Source organism: Bos indicus, chromosome 3, assembly GCF_029378745.1.
Source record: "Bos indicus isolate NIAB-ARS_2022 breed Sahiwal x Tharparkar chromosome 3, NIAB-ARS_B.indTharparkar_mat_pri_1.0, whole genome shotgun sequence".
In the NCBI taxonomy this organism is placed as follows: domain Eukaryota; kingdom Metazoa; phylum Chordata; class Mammalia; order Artiodactyla; family Bovidae; genus Bos; species Bos indicus.
This window is the reverse complement of record NC_091762.1, coordinates 91772505-91792144: the sequence shown is the minus strand read 5'-3', so window position 1 is coordinate 91792144 and position 19640 is coordinate 91772505. Positions and strand designations below refer to the sequence as shown.

Below are 19640 nucleotides of genomic sequence, written 5' to 3'. Positions count from 1 at the left end.
AGCCTTCCAGAAGGGCTGCTACACTTCCCAAGCACCTGCTGTGAGCAGGCCCTGCTGTCCCTGTTCTCCCAGTGAGGAAACAGGCACAAGAAGTGTCCTGCACAAGGTCCCATAGCTGCTAAATGGCCCAGGCAGTCTGACAGTAGAGTCTCTCTGTCTGGGTCACTATGATCTTATTATTTTAAGTGAAATCGATCTTTTCCCAAAAGTTTGCAATAACATCATAAAAATACGTTTTTCTCCAATTTCCACATTATAGAAAACTTAAAAAAATTCTTTTCCTAATTCTAAAAGTCATGTGTGCCCTTAGATGCAAACAAATTCTAAAAAGCATCCTGGCCCCTAGGCGTAGAAATGGACAGGGGTGTGAAGAGGCCTGGCGGTCAAGTAGTTAAGGAAATGACAATTTCAAGATTTCCACAAAGCTCCTTTATTGATAGCCCAGCAGGTGTTTCTTCCATTAAAACACTGAATATTAATGGAGCCCTTGATTTACATTCTAAGCTTGATTTACATGATGGTTTTGTTATGCACCAGCCTTTGTCCCCAAGTATTAATTCTGTTAAGTATTTCCCAGCCAGTTGCTTCTCCATCTCCCCAAGGAATGAGCAATGCAAATACAGCCTGTACCCCTTATTTTGCCAGTAACCCCATTTCATCAATTTATGGCAAGAAGTAATGTTGGCAAGTTCAGAAAGGAGAGGAATGTACACGGTTTGAATATTTCCGTCTTTCCTCTAGGGAGATGGAACCATTCTGCAGATGTTACTTAATTCTTGTTTGTGCCACTCCCCAGGAAAGTTGTGAAGCAACGTAACAAAAAAACAAAACCCAGGTCTCAGTGTGAACAGCAGAACCTGAGCTCCCAATGGATTATTTCCTAAGTCATCCTATGCAAGGCATCGTGGTTCCAGAGAGCACACTAGGGGTTAAGCTTTTCATATAAGTCAGCTCAGACAACCCAAGGTGTGGGTGCCATTATGAAAGCATCTCACAGATGAAGAAACTGAGATGCACAAAAGACAAGTTGTTCGTCTATGATCATATACCTGCTAAGTGGAAAACTGATTCTCTATTCAAGGTCCTAATCTTTCCACCAAATTATACTGCCCCTGGCTACTGCAAGAAATACTAAGTCATCAAGACACCTGGGTTTCAGTTCAGCTGGATGTTAAGCAAATCACTGTGCTCCTTGTATGTGTCTTCCTTGGAAAATGGGTATCTCTTTCAAACCTAAAGGCTCCTGTAGCTCAAAGGCTGACTCAACCAGTCGTCACTCCTGGCAACAAGATTGACCTGAGGTAGCCTAATTCAGGAGATGCGGCACCTGGTCTGCAATCAGGCAGTTTTGCCAGTCAGATGGGTTGCAGCAGGTTAATTCCCACTGCAGGCTTGTCTCCCATCTGTGAAGTGAGGGCTGGACAAGCAGGCCGCAAGCTCTCCTGTTCTACAGTTCCATGATTCTACCTTACCCTCAAATCATTCCATATCATACACATTTATGACAGTTTTAAATTAATTAGTTCTCTATTCCCTGAAGCTGGTTTTTAGAAGTGCTTATTCTTACATTAGGCTAGCCTTCCATAAAGTATGCTTATGAAGCACAAATTTAAATTTAAAAAAATATTTAAAGTGCTCATTTGTACGTAATTCTAATTTCTCTACTTCAGGCTAAGTTGATCAGACATACATAATCCATTTTACTTACTGGAATCATCTTGCCCAGGCAGAGGCCACGCAATATAGTGAGACAGGCACAGATTTTGGTCAGTACCCAGATTCTAGCTCTGATACATAATAGCTGTGCATTCTTAAATTGCTTAAATGGAGCTTCCAGTTTCATCTGTAAAATGAGGATTTCACAGCACTTACCTTGCACAGTTTTAAGATCTGAACATGGTATATATAAGTGCTGAAAGCAGAGAGCTCATGTCAACCTGATAATGCACAACTGAGATGACTCAAACGTTCATCCCTGCAATGTGGGCTCAGAGGACACTCCACAAAGTTGGCAAATTAGAATTATCTGGGGAATTTTAAAACTGCTGACGCCCAGGCCATACCCCAGAACAGAACCTCGGGGTGGGACCCAGGGGATTCCACTGTGCACCCAAGAGTAAGATCCTTGTCTTACAACCCAGCCTCTCTAGGTTTGCTCTCTGAATCCCGTCTCCTGGCCTGAATGCTGGCCCAGAGCCCAGCGGTAGCCTGGGAGTCATTAGGGCCTGGCGTCTACATTCATTAGGAACCCTGATGGTGTGTGCTGAGGGTGAGGTTACTCTGGCAGAATCAGCGGTCACAAGCTGCTGGGAAGCTGTTTGGCAGGCAGAACAACAGGCCAAGACAACACTTCAGTGCACTAGGAGTCAGCCTAGGACCCAGGCTCAGGGAGCTGACCGTCAATGACAAGAGGCTGGCAGCCAAACAGTGAGCTGTGTGCGCCCAGTGAGAAGGGTGTCGGTGCTAGTAGGAGAGCACAGGGGATGCCAAAGACAGAAACCATTGCCAGGAGCTGCCGAGCATGTTTCAGGAGGTGATGGCTTTGAGCTTAGCCCTGAAAGATTCTCCTTAGGTATGGACAAGCCGTGACACCAGGGGCCGAGGATGGAGAAGCTGATCCTGCTCCTGGGGGAAGGAGCAATGAAAACTCAAGCTTGCTGCCAGTTCTCCCTAGCACTCAGGCAGTGACCTTCTACTAATAATTCACCTTCATCATGCATGGCTCTAGGATCCAACTCTGCAGCCAGGACGAAGTCACTGTAGCACTGGAAGCCTGCAGACACTTGACGGAAGAAATGGTATAACACGCATTTTCCAGTCACCCAATTTTTTCTTTTTCCAGTGGAGAAGTAGAAAAAGGAGAGTTTCCAGGCAAGAAGCTGCTGCACTGTTAACTTGGCAGGTGTTACCACTGTTTCCAAACCTCACCCCAACAGTCTGACTTTATTCAATCAATATAACATGATCTCAGTGCCAGACCAACTCAAGAGGGAGAGCCACGTCTCTGGACATGGTTTGGGGGCCATTAGCTAATTGTTTTAACTTTCTGGGTAGGTTAAACGATGGAGGATGAGAGGAACCAGATCTGCCTGTCATAAACCTCTTGAGGAACCAGCCAGTCAGCTGTGAGGACTTTACAGATCTAGTTCCATTTTCTCATGTCACAGATGGGGAAACTTGAAGGCCCCAGCAGGGGAGGGGTCATGTCCAAGTCACTGGTGACTCAGTGGCAGCCAGGTGTCCTGATTCTTGTCCCCAGACCCTCAGCCCACTTCTCAAAGGAGGACTGGCCGGCTGCCTCTCTGGACTGAATGCAGCAAGAGGCCCAAGGTCAGACTGCTGCAGCTGGGAGGGCGTCGGCCATCAGGAGGCCCCCCCAACCTACATGTGGTGTAGGAAACTGCTGAGAGAAGGGAAGTGACTCTCCTGAGGGCCAAGATGACAACTTGGCTCCTTCTAGCCACTACCTCCAAACAGAAGCTTCCACAGTGGAATATGAAAGATAGGGTATGTGGCGGCACGGCCAGCCCAGACAAAGGGATCAAGGTAACAACTTTAAATACAGTAGTCCGAACAAATGACTACAACTCGCTTTCCTAACATGGTCTGACCTTCCACAAGCTGCTCTGTTTCTGGGGATACCAGCTCCGGAGAGCAGTATAGGAAAGGCAGCATTTCAGTGAACACCAAGGCTGTGAGATGCAGTGGGAGGGGTCCAGGGGGTGGTTAGACAACCTGCACTTGGCTCAGTAATTCCAGGACTCCTTCTCTGGTGAGGAAGACCACCTCTCCGGTATTCTGGCACCAAACCTCAAAATGTGCAGGGTCGTCCAGGGCCCTCTTGGCTGCAATGATCACAAAGGGGTAGCCCAACTTGTTGGCGTCTTTCAGTCTGTTTCCAATGGTCAGATGGGTCCTGTCATCCAGCAGCACCTCCCCTTGGAGCTGTGGCACCGCCTCTGTGATGTGGTTGTAAAGATGCCCTGCGAGCTCTGCGGCCGCCTCCTCCTTACTGCCCTTCTTGGGGGGGATGAGGCAGACTTGGTAAGGGGCCAGGAGGCCAGGCCAGCGGACGCAGTCTTCTGTAGAGAGAACTTCAATGGCAGCGGCCAAGATCCGCGTCACGCCCAAGCCATAACACCCCATTTCAGCCAGGGACGGCTTGCCATGGACATTGATGAACTGGGCATTGAAAATAGAGGAGTACTTGGTGCCCAGGTAAAACGTGTGCCCTACCTCAATGCCTTTGGTTTCGGTCAGTGGCCCCTGGCAAGCGGGGCAGTTTGTCCGTGACGAGTCCAGAGTCTCCATGTTGGCAGAGAAGTGGCAGCTGGGACAGACTACAAGTCGGTCCTCTCCGACGTCCACCGGCAGCTGGAACTCGTGGGACACCATGCCCCCGATGCTCCCCACGTCGGCCTGGACCTTGATGCATCGCAGCCCCAGCCTGTTGAACAGACTGCTGTAGGCATCACACACCAGGCTGTAGGTCAGCTGGGCGGCCTCAGGGGAGGAGTCGAAGGTGTACATGTCCTTCATGTAAAACTCTCGGCCACGGAGAAGACCAAAGCGGGGTCTGGGCTCATCCCGAAACTTCCTCGTCACCTGGTACAGCAGGAATGGGAGCTGCTTGTAGGACAGTGTCTTCTGGGAGGCGACCAGGGCTGTAATGGCTTCCTCATGGGTTGGTCCTAAGCAGTATTCCTTGCCGTGTCTGTCTCTAAGTCTCAGCAGCTCCCTGCCCATTGAGTCCCACCGCTTGGTGGCTCGCCAGAGCTCTGCTGGGCTGAGGCTGGGCATGTTGACCTTCTGTCCCCCGATGGTCTGCATCTCCTGATCTATCACTCGCACCAGCTTCTCCATGGCGCGGACAGTGTAAGGCAGGAGGTGGTAACATCCGGGGCTTGCCGGGTGGATGAGGCCCATCTGCAGCATCAGCCGCTGGCTCTTACAGGTCAGGTCGCCAGATCTGCCCTCGAGAGAGAGCACCTGGTCTTCCCGAAGTTTCTGGGGCTGGAACATGCGGGACAGCATCAAGCGCTTCCCTCTCCCGGGGGCACAGTGGTGAAACCTCTGAGGAGCATACTGTGAGAGCTGATGGCTGCAGGTGGCCAGGGCGGGCAGTGCTCTGCATCTTGTCAGCAGCCCTTCCATGACACCCTGGCACAGGGAGGCACTTGTGCCTGAAGAAAAACGAGTTGAGTAGAAATACGTGTTAACTGTGATCTGACACCCTGCAGCAGTCAGCACAGATCGGCCTCCAATAAAACTTCTATGACAGCCACCAATTTTGCAGATGCAAAAGGATATAAACTCTTTCAAGGTTCTTGATTTATACTGCCAAACTTGGTGAGTACCCCTAATCATCAGCACATCCCACGGAACAAAAGCTCTCCGGCAGTATGCTGAGAACAGGTTACTAATTCCCCTCAGCTCTGGGAAGCTCAAATCCCCCAGGTGCTTTCCTCCAACTTTCAGCAGCCTCAGTCCTTCAGCTGGTCCCCTTCAACTTCCAGGAGCTTCAACAACTTCCCCTGGGCACTGTACAAATATTATCATTTCCTTTATGGCCCATGACCTGAAGACAGTTGGGAGGCATGGCCACAGAGCCCTAGTGTGCCTGCGAGGAAAAATGGAGGCCCTGGAGGCAGGACACATGTGGCTCACACATGGAGCCATCACTTAAAGTCCCACCTCAGGCCCGCGGCTCAAGCCAGAAACTCCTTCACCCTTGTCTCCTCCTCAAGCAAATGAGTCTGTCTCCAAGACTTCTCTCAAGTCGACCCCTCACATTACAGTGGCCCAGTAGTTGTGAAATTTCAGCAAGCGTCAGGTCACCTGGAAAGCTTGTGGGGCCTCATCGCCAGAAATTCTAAGTCAGTAGGTCTGAGGTGTGGGCAGAGAACTTGTATTTCTCACAAGTTACGGGTCACAAAGACCCGAGGCACACACAAGGAAGTCCTGCCATTTCACAATGGAGGAAACAAGACTAAGAAACAAAAATTATTCAAGAGTTTATGTGATTGTGGCCCCGCCCCAATCTAGGGACGGGATGCAAGTGGAAAAACTGACACCAGAGTCCTCGGTCTCCGCGCCCAGAACCGAGCCCGCTCTTCTTCCGCAGTGTCCCGCCCGTCCCTCAGCCCTCACTGTTACCCCATTCACCAACCGTAGTCCCATGGAACGTTGCCCACGAAGACACCGCCACACAAACCACCGCGCCTGCGCCAGAGGCGTGCCAGCACAAGCCCGCCCCTTACCCTTCCCACCAATCACAAAGCCGCGCTCTCGGGGCCTGGTCCCACCCCACTCTAGACTCCAGCGAAAGGTATGCCGGAAACTTAGCCAAGGAGAGAGAACGCGCTCGTTGATTGGCCTAGGCCGCAATAAGTAAATCACCGTCCGGGAAGTGCCCTCTAGGATTGAGGGAGGTGTAACTCTATGATCAACGCCGAGCCGGGTAGGTTTTGGAGTCTGGTGTTCGCGCGCTAGATCCCAGGGCCCGCCTCTGTGTTGGAATGAGAGAACCGAACTGCTGGGGAGTGTGTAACCATAACAATGGGCAATGCGGCTTCGAATCTGTCCTAAGATTTTACAGGCTTTCAATTTAAAATGTTAAATAATTGAAATAAGGCATTCTATTTAGTCTTAACGACACTAAGTCAAACTTCCACGAAATATTTTTGAGCAGCTACCATGTACCAAAAGACCCTAATGCTGGGAAAGATTGAAGGCAGGAGGAGGACGAGATGGTTGGATGGCATCACTGACTCAGTGGACATGAGTTTGAGCAAGCTCCAGGAGATGGCAAAGGATAGGGAAGCCTGGCGTGCTGCAGTCCATGGGGTCGCAAAGAGTAGGACACGACTGAGTGACTGAAGAACAGCAACCAGGTACCAGCCCCTTGTAGAAACTAGGAATAGTAAACGAAGTAGACAAAGTTCCCTGCCTTCAGTGTGGTTTACATTCTAGTCAATTATCCAATACGGTGAATTTTAAGGGGCGGTCAAAGAACTCAGGGATCAAGACCAGTGGTTTTTTAATGCAATTACCTTTTATTTTTCAAATTTTTATTGGTATGTAGTTGATTTACAATGTTGTGTTAGTTTTGATGTACAGCAAAGTGAATCAATTATACACATACATATATCCACTCTTTTTTAGATTGTTTTCCCATATAGTTCATTTACAGAGTATTGAGTAGAGTTCTCTGTGCTATGTGGTAGTTCCTTACTAGTTATCTGCTTTACACATAGTCGCTCAGTCTTGTCCAACGCTTTGCAACTCCGTGGACTGTAGCCCACCAGGCTCCTCTGTCCATGGAATTCTCCAGGCAAGAATACTGGAGTGGGTAGCCATTCCCTTCTCCAGGGGATTTTCCCAACTCAGGGATCAAACCCAGTCTCCTGCATTGCACACAGATTCTTTATCATCTGAGCCACCAGGGAAACCCATGGACTGGTGGGCTACAGTCCATGGGGTCACAAAGAGGCAGACAGACTTAACGACTCACACTTTCTCTTTCAGTTTATATATAGTAGTATGTCAATCCCTGAATTTTTAAAATTAATGTAAAAACTCCATGATAAATTATAACAATTTTGTATAAAGACAGGACCCAATAGTCAGATGGTTTTAAATGCTATGGAGAAAAACTAATTAGAGAAGGGAAAGGGTTGGAGGTCGAGTGGTTACTATTCAAAACAGAAGGATCAGGAAAAGTCTGGGGGAGAAGGTGACATTTTAGCAAAGACCTGAAGGAGCTGAGAGAGACTTGCAGATATCTGGGAGAAAAGTGCTTCAGACACAGGGAGCAATAAGTGCAAATGCCCTGAGGTGGGAGTTGCATATCATATAACTCTATCTAACTTATAATTGTTACAGTTTATTCAGAGCCTGAAAGATACCAGACCCAGTGCAAGACACTGGTGGTTCTGATACTGACCCCAAGAAGCTCTCAGCCCACCAGGATCTGCCAGGAACAACACTGTGTGATCAGTGCTACAATAGGGCTGAGAACAGTCCTGTGGGAACACAGGAAGGAAGGCTTCCCTGAGGAGGTGAGCTTCAAACCGAGCCTAAAGGATGGGTGAGGTTTGGCAGCACAAGAATGGCAGTGAGAGTGAAGAGGAATGTCCAGGACACTCCCAGGCACTGAATCAGGAATGATGAGCTGTTGTGAGGGGAGCCCTGAGTGTGGTAGGGTTTACATGTTCAATTTTCTACAGCTCCCAATACAGCGCCTGATACACAAACCAAAGCAGTTGTTCTTAACTTTGAACTGGGAATCACTGTGTGCCCCCAGTCCCAGCCCCAAGATGCTGGCCAGTACTTATAGTCCCCCACGATCCTAACATGAAGCTGGGGCTAGATCTGCTAATGTAGAGGAAGGACATCAGACACACTGGTGCTGGGGCAGGAGGATGGTAGACACATGTCATCATCCGGGTCTTACAACTGAGGAAAATACTGCTTGATGAGTTCCACAACTGGCATCTGCTCACATGCTAGAAGCCGGGCAGACCTGGGCTGGACCTGAGCTCTTTTGTGTGAAGAGCGTCACTTGGCCTCTGCAGCCTAGCACTGTGCTCTGGGCTTTCCCAAGGAATGCAGTCCCAAAGGCTTTAGTGGGGCAACTGTCCCCGCACTCTTCCCTGGGGGCAGAAGGCAAATAATCTTTAGTATATTTTGGGATCTAAAGTAGCCTTATAATTCTTCCTGCTCTCCATGCACTTTATTACATCCCTTCCAATCCTAGAAAAGCCAGGCATCGTCCTCTGCACCCTGAGGTGTTAATTATTTCTCAATTAGCTCTTCCCGGTTGTATAGCCTCGTGGTGTGGAGAGGCCTAATGAGTTGCCGTGTTTATACACCTCCACGTCTTCAGAGCACTTTACCAATGGTAACTAATTAATGCTCACGACCCCCTTGGGAGGCAGGCCGAGAACTGCCGCCTTTTACTGGGAATTTGCAGGAGGCTCTGCAGCCAGGAGCTGCAGGTCCACTCTAGCTGGCTGTGGTCAGAGTAGATTTACTCCCCATTGAGAAAGTCCAGGGTGGTGGAGACCAGAATATAGCCCTCTCGCTGCTAGCCACCTCGTGGGTGACATCTCAATCGATTGATTGATCAGTCATTTATTGAGTGCCTTGATTTACAGAGCCCATTCATGGTTACAACCTCACAAGTTCCCTAAAAGAGAGAGAGAGAGAAATTCATTCATTCATTCATTGTCATCCACAACAAAGCAAAAGTCAGGTGCCTTGGTGCCCCACAGCCATAAGCTTAAGACGCATCGTAAGCTTAGTAGTTTCCACTGGCCACTGGTCAGACTGGGAATCCCTTGCAGGCAGGCACAGGTCTGGCTCTTTTCTGGATCCTTACCTCTAAGCAGAAGGCCTGGCCATGTTGGGTTCAGCAAGAGGTTTTGCTTTTCGCTTGTTTTAATATATCAATCAGTATATGAGTGGATGGTTTGTCTACTTGGGGTCAGAGCTCCTCTTAGGACATGCTGAGTTGTCTCAGCAGCCACAGTGCTCACAGCCTGGCACAGAGAAGGGCTCCTAGTGTGTGCTGAATGAACAAGGATGGCTGAGTTCATGGTGAACTCCCTGACCTCAACTTACTCCTAACCTCCTGGAGGTGTCTCAAAGTGAAGGTCACAGCAGACTGTGGTAAGAAGCTGTGAAGAAGGGAGAGCAAGATGCTGGGAGGGGAGCACTGCAAGGAGGGGTGGAATCCAGGAGGGCTTTGCAGAGGAGGGGAAGAGAAATTAGACTTAAACAATAACTAGGAGTTTTGCAGGTTAAAAAGTAGCAGAGGGTGAATAGGAAGACAGTTCTATTCAGAGGGGCAGCAGGTCACACTGCTGTAAGGAAAAAGGCTTCAAGATAGTTCTGGCTGGAGTATAGAGCACCCCCAGGTGTCAGGGAAGCACAGCTGGAAAGGCAGTGGGCACCACTGTGTCAGGGCTTGCTGGAACAGACTGTGGTTCTTATCTTGAGGCTGCTGAAATTGTTTCTGTGAAGAATGCCCCCACCAACGTACACGCATCTGTTTTGAGGCTTAACCCGAAACAGCTCCTCCTCTGAGAAAAATGCCTGGACATTTTGCATTGCACTCTAGAGCATGTATTTGTTATAACTTGAAAACAAGAGTAATCGTCACTTCAGAAAGATGGCCGCCTCCTCTGCTGAGAGCGCTGACCAGTGTGAGAGGCAGGCTTGTGGGTAATGGAAGGGTTTTATACCAGAGAAGAACGTGGTCAGTTGTGTTTCTTTGCCTGAGTGAGGTGTGAACTGAGATGGGAGGAGGGGGATGGAGAAAGAGGCCAGATGGGAGACTCCTGTAATGGCCCAGACTGATGAGGGGAGAGGAGGAGACAGACTCCAGAGAGCCACTGGGACAGGCCACTTGTTGGACTCCTGAACCCACCCCCTAACCTGTTAGCCCAGACTGGCCCAGACAGACTAGACTGGAGGTGGGAACGTGGCCTTGCCTGGGAATGCTGCCCAGCCAATTCCCAGCCTTGAGACCTTGGGCCGGTTGCTTCCTGGTTTCTTCAGTAAAACAGAGCACCATGTGAAGCTGTTGTGACAGGCCCTTGAGAGACGTGACTGAAAGTATCTGGTTCAGCCTTCAATCACTCCGACTCTCAGGACTGCAGCTGCCCTTGCCCACCGTGAGGAGACAGCCACCGTTCTTCTGCCCCCGCTGACCACTGTGTGGAACACCAACGCCCTTCTGTCTACAGGGACCTCGTCCCCCTGGGCTCAGAGTGCCCACTTGTTCATTTGCTCAGTGTCCAAGTCTTGGATGATTAGACATTAGAAGGGAGCTGAGAAAGTGGGCCTCGTTTTTTAAATCGAGATTCCTCAGAATGGAAGTGTGGCACCAATTGTCATCATCATCATCACTGTTCATTATGTACCAAGAACAGTATTAGACACTTTACACCTGTATGTGATTAAATCCTTACGATAAAACCCCCAGAGGTATAATTATCACTGTTATGTCCATTTTGCAGATGAGACAACCAAAGCTTGGAAAGGTTGGTTGGCTTGTGCATGGTCAACACAATTAGTAACAGGGAGAGAAAGGATTAATCTCCAGGTCTGTCTGATGCACAGCCTCATCTCCCTACTCAGAGCCTCCAATGGCAACTTGTTTGTAACAAATATACAGTTCAAGTTGTGGAGCAGTTACCCAAATAGACCCTTTCTGTCTGACTGGATACCCTCTGCTGGAGGCTCACTCTTTGGGGACCGTCTCAAATGGTATCCTGGTATCCTCTTGAGGAACCCGCCCTCGAAGCCTCCTCTAGCAGGGCCTCTCCACCTCCCTTTTTTTTAAAAATTTATTTATTTAACTGCATTGGGTCTTTGCTGTGGCACACAGGATCTTCAGTTGCAGCATGTGGAATCTATCTCCCTGACTAAGGATCGAACCCAGGCCCCCTGCACTGGACCACCATGGAAGTCCCACCTCCCCCTCTCTTGAGACCATTCAGATTTTTTCCTGACTCTCCTCTGACCTACTCTCCCTCTCTGGTGTGTCATAGCTGAGTGTGTATATGTGGTGGGCAAATAGAGCTGAATGCAAATGCTCGCTTTGTCACCCACTTACAATAAGCCTGGGGGTGAGATACTCAATGTCCCTGAGGATCAGGTGCCTTCATCCTGAAGATAGTGATGATATGTCCATGGAGTTGTGATGAAGACACAAGGAGTTAGCCCAGGTACAGGGCTTAGCACAGTGCCTGGTGAGTATCAGGGTTCAATAATGTTTGCTGTTATTACAATTATTCTTTAAAATTTGTATTTACTTATTTACCGCTGTGCTCGTTCTTTGTTGCCGTGCGTGGACTACTCTCTAGATGTGTTACACGGGCTTCGCGTTGCAGTGGCCTTTCTTGCTGTGGAGCACGGACTCTAGGGATGCAGGCTTCGGGAGTTATGGCGTGTGGGCTCAGTAGTTGTGACGCATGGGCTCAGTTGCCCCTTGGTATGTGGAATCCTCCTAGACCAGGCATCGAACTTGCATCCCCTACATTGGCAGGTGGATTTTTAACCACTGGGCCAACTCAGAAGTCCTATTATTAGGATTATTTTTAATGATGAAAGTGCCCTGACTAGCACAAGGCCTGGCACACAGTTGGTCCTGTAGCACATACAAAACACTTGTCTCCTCACCCCCATAGGCTGCAAGCTCCCAGAGAGGAGGACCTATTTCTTGTTCATCTATTAGTCCCTCTCGTAGTAAATCTGATTACTATGTAGAAAGGCTTTGTACATGGTAAAACTCAATTTTTCTCCACATTGTAATTCTCAGTACATATTTGTTGAATTAATGTCTTTCTGAATGATTGCTTCCGTTCATAAGAAAGCCTTGCTAAAAGTGCAATGAAACAGAATCTCAGCAATAGTTAATCTGTCAGTCAACAAGTCCCTTCTGAGCCCTTGCTTTGGGGTTAACACTACACAGCACTGGAAGGCTGGGACACGGTATAGATGCCCCAAGACAGAGAGAATGATCACATTTGTGAATTCCAAGGATGACTCCAGCAGTTTACCTGGTCACTTTCATCCAGAAGGATGACAGTAACTGAGTTCCTTCCAACAAGCCTTTGCCAACTCCTAACAAGGAGTTGTTAGGTGTGAGTGGACCAGGTGGAGTTTACACCCTCCAAGACTGGTGGCTTAGAGAGAGCAAGGCCGTGTCTAGAGGCAGATAGAGCTGGGCTTGCTTTCCAGGGCCAGCATTTACTGGCTGTGTGACCTGGGACAAAGGACTTGACCTTTCTGGGTTTTAGCTGCCTAAAATGGGGTCAGTAACCTCTTTGAAATGCTATGAAGAGTAAACGAACAGCACTTTAAAATAACTATGTAAATGGAAAGCTCTGTCTTAATAATAGAAATATCTTCAGATCATTTTTTTGTAAGATTAAATGTGTAATGAGGTGATAACTTTTAAATATTAAATGAGATTATGTATGTAAAGCCTGTGAAGGGCACATGGTAACTAACGCTTGGTATAGGATGAACTATTGTTAATACTCCAGAGTGGCCCTCCGTCTGCTGCTCCACTACCCAGAGGCTCCTCCCTGCCATGTCCACATGGCTTACTCCTTCACCTGCTTCAGGTCTTTGCTCAAATGTCATGTTCACAGCCAGGACCTCCTGACACCCTAATTTTCACCACAATTCCCACCCCTGCTGGCAAGCGCTCCTGATACTCTCTCTCTCCCTTTGTTTTTTCTCCATAGCATTTATCATCATTTAACATACTAAATATCTAGTTTTGGGTTCATTGTGTTAGATTTCCCGCCTTTGGCCCCTGACTACCCCAGTGGAGTGGAGGAGGCAGTGATCTTTGTTTGTTTTGTTCGCTGCAGCAGCCCCAGTGCCTATTCCACGGGGCACCAAACTTTTTCTGCAAAGGGCCAGATAGTAAATACTGTTTACTGTTACTGTTTACTGTGTTTTACAGGCCATATGGTCTCTGTCACAAATACTCAACTCTGCTGTTATAACAAGACAGCAGCCATCAGTTCAGTTCAGTCAGTTCAGCCGCTCAGTCGTGTCTGATTCTTTGAGACCCCATGAATCACAACACACCAGGCCCCGCTGTCCATCACCAACTCCCGGAGTTCACTGAGACTCACATCCATCGAGTCAGTGATGCCATCCAGCCATCTCATCCTCTGTCGTCCCCTTCTCCTCCTGCCCCCAATCCCTCCCAGCATCAGAGTCTTTTCCAATGAGTCAACTCTTTGCATGAGGTGGCCAAAGTACTGGAGTTTCAGCTTTAGCATCATTCCTTCCAAAGAACACCCAGGGCTGATCTCCTTTAGGATGAACAGGTTGGATCTCCTTGCAGTCCAAGGGCTCTCAAGAGTCTTCTCCAACACCACAGTTCAAAAGCATCAATTCTTCGGACCGCAGCCATAAACATACGCAAATAAATGAGCACAGCTGTGTTTCAATAAAACTTTATTTACAAAAACAGGCAGTGGGCCTAATTTGGCCTATGGACCATAGTTTGCCAACCCCTGGCCTAGATCACCATCTGGCACATTATAAATGCTCAATAAAGATTTTATGAATGAATGAATGATCATTAATTAATGTTAATAAATGAATATTTACTTAAAAGTGAATTAAGTTAATGAATAATGTGCATAAGACACCTGGTATAAGGCATAGTACTCAAGAAACACTTATTTCTTCCTATTTTATTTATTTTTAAAATTTTTATCTATTTTTTAATTGAAGGATAATTGCTTTACAGAAATTTGTTGGTTTGTGCCAAATATCAACATGAATCAGCCATAGGTACACATATGTCCCCTCCTTCTTGAACCACCTTCCCATCTCCCTCCTCCTTCCTATTTTATACTTAATAAATACTACAAGGCAGGCCATGGTGTATTTATTAGAGGCACAAAGAAGGTGCCATGCGAGTACTTGGAGGTGGCAGAGTCTTCCTCTTGGGATGAGGAAAGGCTTCAAGGGCATCTAAAGCTTGCCCCCCACCCCTGAAGCAGGTCCCAAGTGAAAGATCTGAGGGCACACGGGGCTTCCCTGGTAGCTCAGCTGGTAAAGAATCCGCCTGCAATGCAGGAGACCCCAGTTCAATTCCTGGGTCGGGAAGCTCCACTGGAGAAGGGATAGGCTACCCACTCCAGTATTCTTGGGCGTCCTTGGTGGCTCAGCTGGTAAAGAATCTGCCTGCAGTGTGGGAGACCTGGGTTCAATCCCTGGGTTGGGAAGATTCCCTGGAGAAGGGAAAGGCTACCCACTCCAGTATTCTGGCCTGGAGAATTCCATTGACTGTATAGTCTGTATAGTCCATGGGATTGCAAAGAGTCAGACACAATTGAGCAACTTTCACTTGTACTTACTAGTTTATTTGGGAGATGATCTCAGGAAACACTGAGAAGAGAGTAGGGAAGTGAGAAGAAAGAGCTTGAAATGAATACAGACTGTGATAAAAAATGAACAGCTTACTTCTATGGGCCACTGGGCCTTAATCTCACATTCCTCCAAATTATCCTATCCCCCCACCCACCCCGGCTTATGAGGCTTAGGTATTTATGCAATTCCCATGCCCCGCTGGTTGAAAGCTACTCCCGGGGTGTCAGCTACCCAGTGCTTCCAGACAGGTGGAGAGTGTCAGGAGCTTGCAGTAGGATGACCTTACTGGGTACCTGGTGGGTGAGCAGAGAGGGGACACTGAAGTAATACATGAGCTAGTATTGGAAGATAAACACACAGACTTGTTTAAGATACTATTTCAGATCTTTGATGGCCACAGTTCAGTTTAGTCGCTCAGTCACATCCGACTCTTTGCGACCCCAGGGACTGCAGCACACCAGGCCTCCCCGTCCATCACCAACTCCCGGAGTTTACTCAAACTTATGTCCATTGAGTCAGGGATGCCATCCACCCATCTCATCCTCTGTCGTCCCCTTCTCCTCCTGCCTTCAATCTTTCCCAGCATCAGGGTCTTTTCCAATGAGTAATCCTATCAGGGACAGTTGCTAATAGCTGTTCCAGCAGATAGACTGAGAGCATCTTCTGTCCTTTGCACCCAATTGGAAAACTCTCTGGGAAGGACTCTGATTGGCCCAACCTTGGTCACGGCAGCGTTTGCAGTCAGGGGTGGGGTATTATGGTTGAGTGGTTAGTAGCCCAGGAAGGAGAGGTGCTACTCCCAGCAGGGAGGCACACTGGGCAGATGATGGAGGTAATCGCTCTCCACCACAGTAGGGGTTCTTCTATTGGTTTCTTTGACTTTGTGGATTACAAATAAAACTCACAGAAGACCTGCAATTTAATGAAACAATTTACATGCTAAGATAGAACAAGTCCCAGCATAGAGCTATTGACTAGTTTGGAAACAAACATGAAAAGTGCATTCAGTTTTTTTTTAAGTGTGCAGTTAATAGAGCAACATATGTGATAGAAGAGAAAAAGTAATCTAAACTCAAAACAGTTAAAAAGTCATTCATTAGTACTCTTTAGCCTGCCTGCCTTGAGGGACCTCAGGAAAGTTATTGAACCTCTCTGAACCTCAGTTTCTTCATCTGTAAAATGCAGGCAGTGCTAATACATAGCTCCTGGGCTTGGGAAGGTTAAAATGAGGTGAGGTGTGTGAAACATGAGCCATGGGGACTGGCCAATGGAGAGTTCTCAGTAAATAATAGTTTTGATGATGACAAGGACAACTTTAAAATGTTATAAAAAATTATTTATTTATTATAATTGGAGGCTAATTACTTTACAACATTGTGGTGGTTTTTGCCATTCATTGACATGAATCAGCCACAGGGAACAACTTTTTTTTTAACCTCCCTGTGGGAACCTTCTGCACTCAAATTGTTCTTCTGTGGCCACCTAGAGGCCAGCCGGAGCTTTTCCACAGCTCCGCAAGTTTTTACTCACCACTGGTGGCTCAGATGGTAAAGAATCCTCCTGCAACGCAGAAGATGTGGGTTCAATCCCTGGGTCAGGAAGATTCCCCTGGAGGAGAGCATGGCTGCCCACTCCAGTATTCTTGCCTGGAGGATTCTTGGACAGAGGAACCTGGCGAACTTCAGTCCATAGGGTCACAAAGAGTTGGTCACAACTGAAGCGACTGAGCAAGCTCTCTAAGAACCCGCCCCTCCCACCTCTGCTCCTCCTACCTCTGCTCCTCGTCATCTCCAAACTAGAGAGGTCACATCCCAGACAGACCTGGTGTACAGGAACGGTGCAGGTAGGTGGAACACAGTGACCAGAGACAAGAAGCAGGCAATGGGGGCCAGAACTACCAACGACGTGCAACCTGGAGGGGTTGCCTGTGGGAGGAGCTGGGGTGGGAGGGAGCAGGCGGTGTCCTTCACCCCATCAGCAAACCTTGCCAGTAACTTCGGCCTATGGAGCCAGAGCTAGAGCCAGGGAGGGTTTCTTGCTGGAAGCATGCCCACGATGCTGGGGATCTGTTTCCATCTGCTCATTTTACTGCTGAGTTGTAAAGTGCTAAATGTCATTATCCTCCCCTTCCTTAAACAAGAAAAAAGTTAACAGCCTGAGAAAAGGAGATATTTCACTTCATTTGGCATCCAGCCACCATCATCCACACAGGGTGTTCCCTCGGGGCTTGATTAAGGTTGGGAGAAGCCCTGTTCTGTTCTGCTTTCAACTGCTAGCACCGCTCTGTGTCAGCTCCAGGCTGGGCACCGGCGGCTGGAGGCAGGTCAGAGCTGTGCCTGGCTGCCAGGAGAATAGGCAGCTCCCACCCTCTGAACACCTCAAACACCTTACAGAGAGAATGGGGGCAAGAGCAAAGTGACTTGTTCAAGGTCACAGACTGCTTTTTAGCATCTGCTCCTGGTTCGATTCCTGGGTCGGGAAGCTCCACTGGAGAAGGGATAGGCTACCCACTCCAGTATTCTTGGGCTTCCCTTGTGGCTCAGTTGGTAAAGAATCAGCCTGCAATGCAGGAGACCTGGGTTCAATCCCTGGGTTGGGAAGATCCCCTGGAGAAGGGAAAAGCTACCCACTCCAGTATTCTGGCCTAGAGAATTCCATGGACTGTATAGTCCATGGGGTCGCAAAGAGCTGGACACAACTGAGCGACTTTCACTTTCACTGTGTGGTGAAGGTGAAACTTGAATCAAGACATACAAATTACATAAAATAAGGGTTCAACGCAATAGAAAGACAAACTCAGAAGACTTAAAAAAAATGGACTGATGCCTTCAAGAGGTAGTGATCTGCCTGTCTACCAGAGGCATGCAAGTGGTTTAGATACTCTCTCAGAACACTCACTGTTGAGAGGAGTTCTGATTTAGATGGAGAGGCTGGAAGAGGTGATGGCTGAGATTATTTTCAATGTTGAGCTTCTAGAAACCTATAACTGAAAAATCTCACCTGTTTTCATGATCTTAAACATGCCTTGCTCATACTGACTCACAGGAGTTTCCAGCATCTGATGTTGGCTGCTAGACACAGAGGAAGGAATGGGCAGGCAGCACAAGGTGCGATTCATCTTCATTACTCTGATTATGGGGTCATTAAGGCTTTTACTCTGCAGTGCTCCCCTAAGGAGTGCCTGCTGCTTCAGCTACGTGACAGACAGTTGTCCTCCCAGCCGCCCAGTAGGCAGGGGTGTTTCACAGGACTTGAAGCTGTAATTGAATAAAGATCACCCACCCACTAGCCTCCCACTACAAGCCAGAGCTGTGATCCCAGGTGCCTGCTAGGCCTGGCCTCTGCAGTGCCTTGCTGAAGAGGGGTGGCCAAGGCCAGGTCCTGAGCCCCAGGGATAGCCACCCTCTCCTCCCCACTGGGCTGGGGGAAAGGCCACTAACACAGAATGAACGTGCCCAGGGTGGAGGGTGGGACACACCTCTAGTTTACACCTCCGAGAGCATCACATTGGGTCTTCCACAGTCCCCACTGTGGCCCACAAGGCCCTGCACGACCCACTCTACATACTCCAGACTTTGAGCTCCCCGAAGGCGTGGGCAGGAGCTAGTCTGCTCTCCACTTAGCCCCAGAGCCTGGAGCTATGCTTGGCGCTTAACCAGTGCTTGATAAATGTTAAGTGAGTGACTCGAAGGCCTATAGTCTTTCTGAACTTGACAGAAGTAAACTTGACAAAGGAGGCAGCCCAAAGGGCAGAGGTCACTGGCCCGAGAGTCTGGAGGTGGGGTTCAAGTTAGTATCTGTCATTGATTCATGGTTTGACCTTGGACAACTCCTTGCTCCCTTGCCTCAGTTTCCTTATCTGGGCCTCGGCTTCCTGGCCACAAATTTGGGGATTTTGCCTAAAGCTGGAGAGGAGGTGGAAGGAAAGCCCATGCTTTCTCCTTGAGCTCTAGCCTGCAAAGGTCCCTAGGGGGTAGTCTTGGTCCCATCCTCAGCCCTTGTGGACCTGGTGATGGAGTCACCTGTTTGGGACTGAGGTAGCCACGTCCCTGCTGTGAGTTTACTCAGTACAGTAACCCAAACTGAGCCTCTCTTATGTGCCAAGCTCAGTGCAGGGCCATGGGGCTGGATCAGATGTGGCCCTTGTTGAACAGAACCAGAGTCGAATGGGGACAACAGACATGGTGAGATCATTATGGTGCAAGGATAAAGCAATGTAAGCAATGCAGTGAGATACAATGCCCTGAGAGTATACACAAAACGGAGTGGCGGATGAGAGCTGCAGGATTTGGCAAGACTTCCTGGAAGAGGCAGGTTTGAACTGAGCGCTAGAGATAAAAATGATAGGAAGACAAGTCAGTGGAGGAATAGGATGTACAAAGATACAGAAGTAAGGCAGTTTGTGAGCAGGGAGACTAGTACACTGTGGGGAGGGAGCAGGGTGGTGACAGGTTGTGTTGGTGATCCCAGGCCCAACTCTAGACCACTCATGACACACCTCCCAGGAAGGGCTGTGTCCCAGGAAGCAGCATACAACGGGGTAAGTCTGGTTCAAAGCCTGGCTCTTCCCATGCTTATCTGCGACCTTGTTCAGTGTCTCTGTGTTCTCATCTGTAAAATGATGATTGCAATGCCTACTCTTCAGGACTGGCGAGAGAACTGAATGAGTTTATGTGTATGAAGTGCCTTGCACATAGGAGGCAGTCCTGGAAGTGGGGTTTCTTTTC

General features: G+C 48.5%; 1 protein-coding gene across 1 annotated transcript; it reads right to left on the bottom strand.

Moving 5' to 3' along the window:
- Positions 1-414: 414 nt before the first annotated feature.
- On the bottom strand, positions 415-6261 carry PARS2 (prolyl-tRNA synthetase 2, mitochondrial). Its single transcript, XM_019957396.2, has 2 exons — positions 6170-6261; positions 415-5183 (listed from the first exon to the last, which is right to left on the bottom strand). The coding sequence occupies exon 2, from the start codon at positions 5152-5154 to the stop codon at positions 3727-3729; it is 1428 nt and encodes a 475-aa protein (XP_019812955.2). The 5' UTR covers positions 5155-5183; positions 6170-6261; the 3' UTR covers positions 415-3726.
- Positions 6262-19640: the final 13379 nt, after the last annotated feature.

Excerpts from the sequence above, each read along its gene's own strand:
- PARS2 (XM_019957396.2), bottom strand. The coding sequence starts at position 5,154 with ATGGAAGGGCTGCTGACAAGATGCAGAGCACTGCCCGCCCTGGCCACC.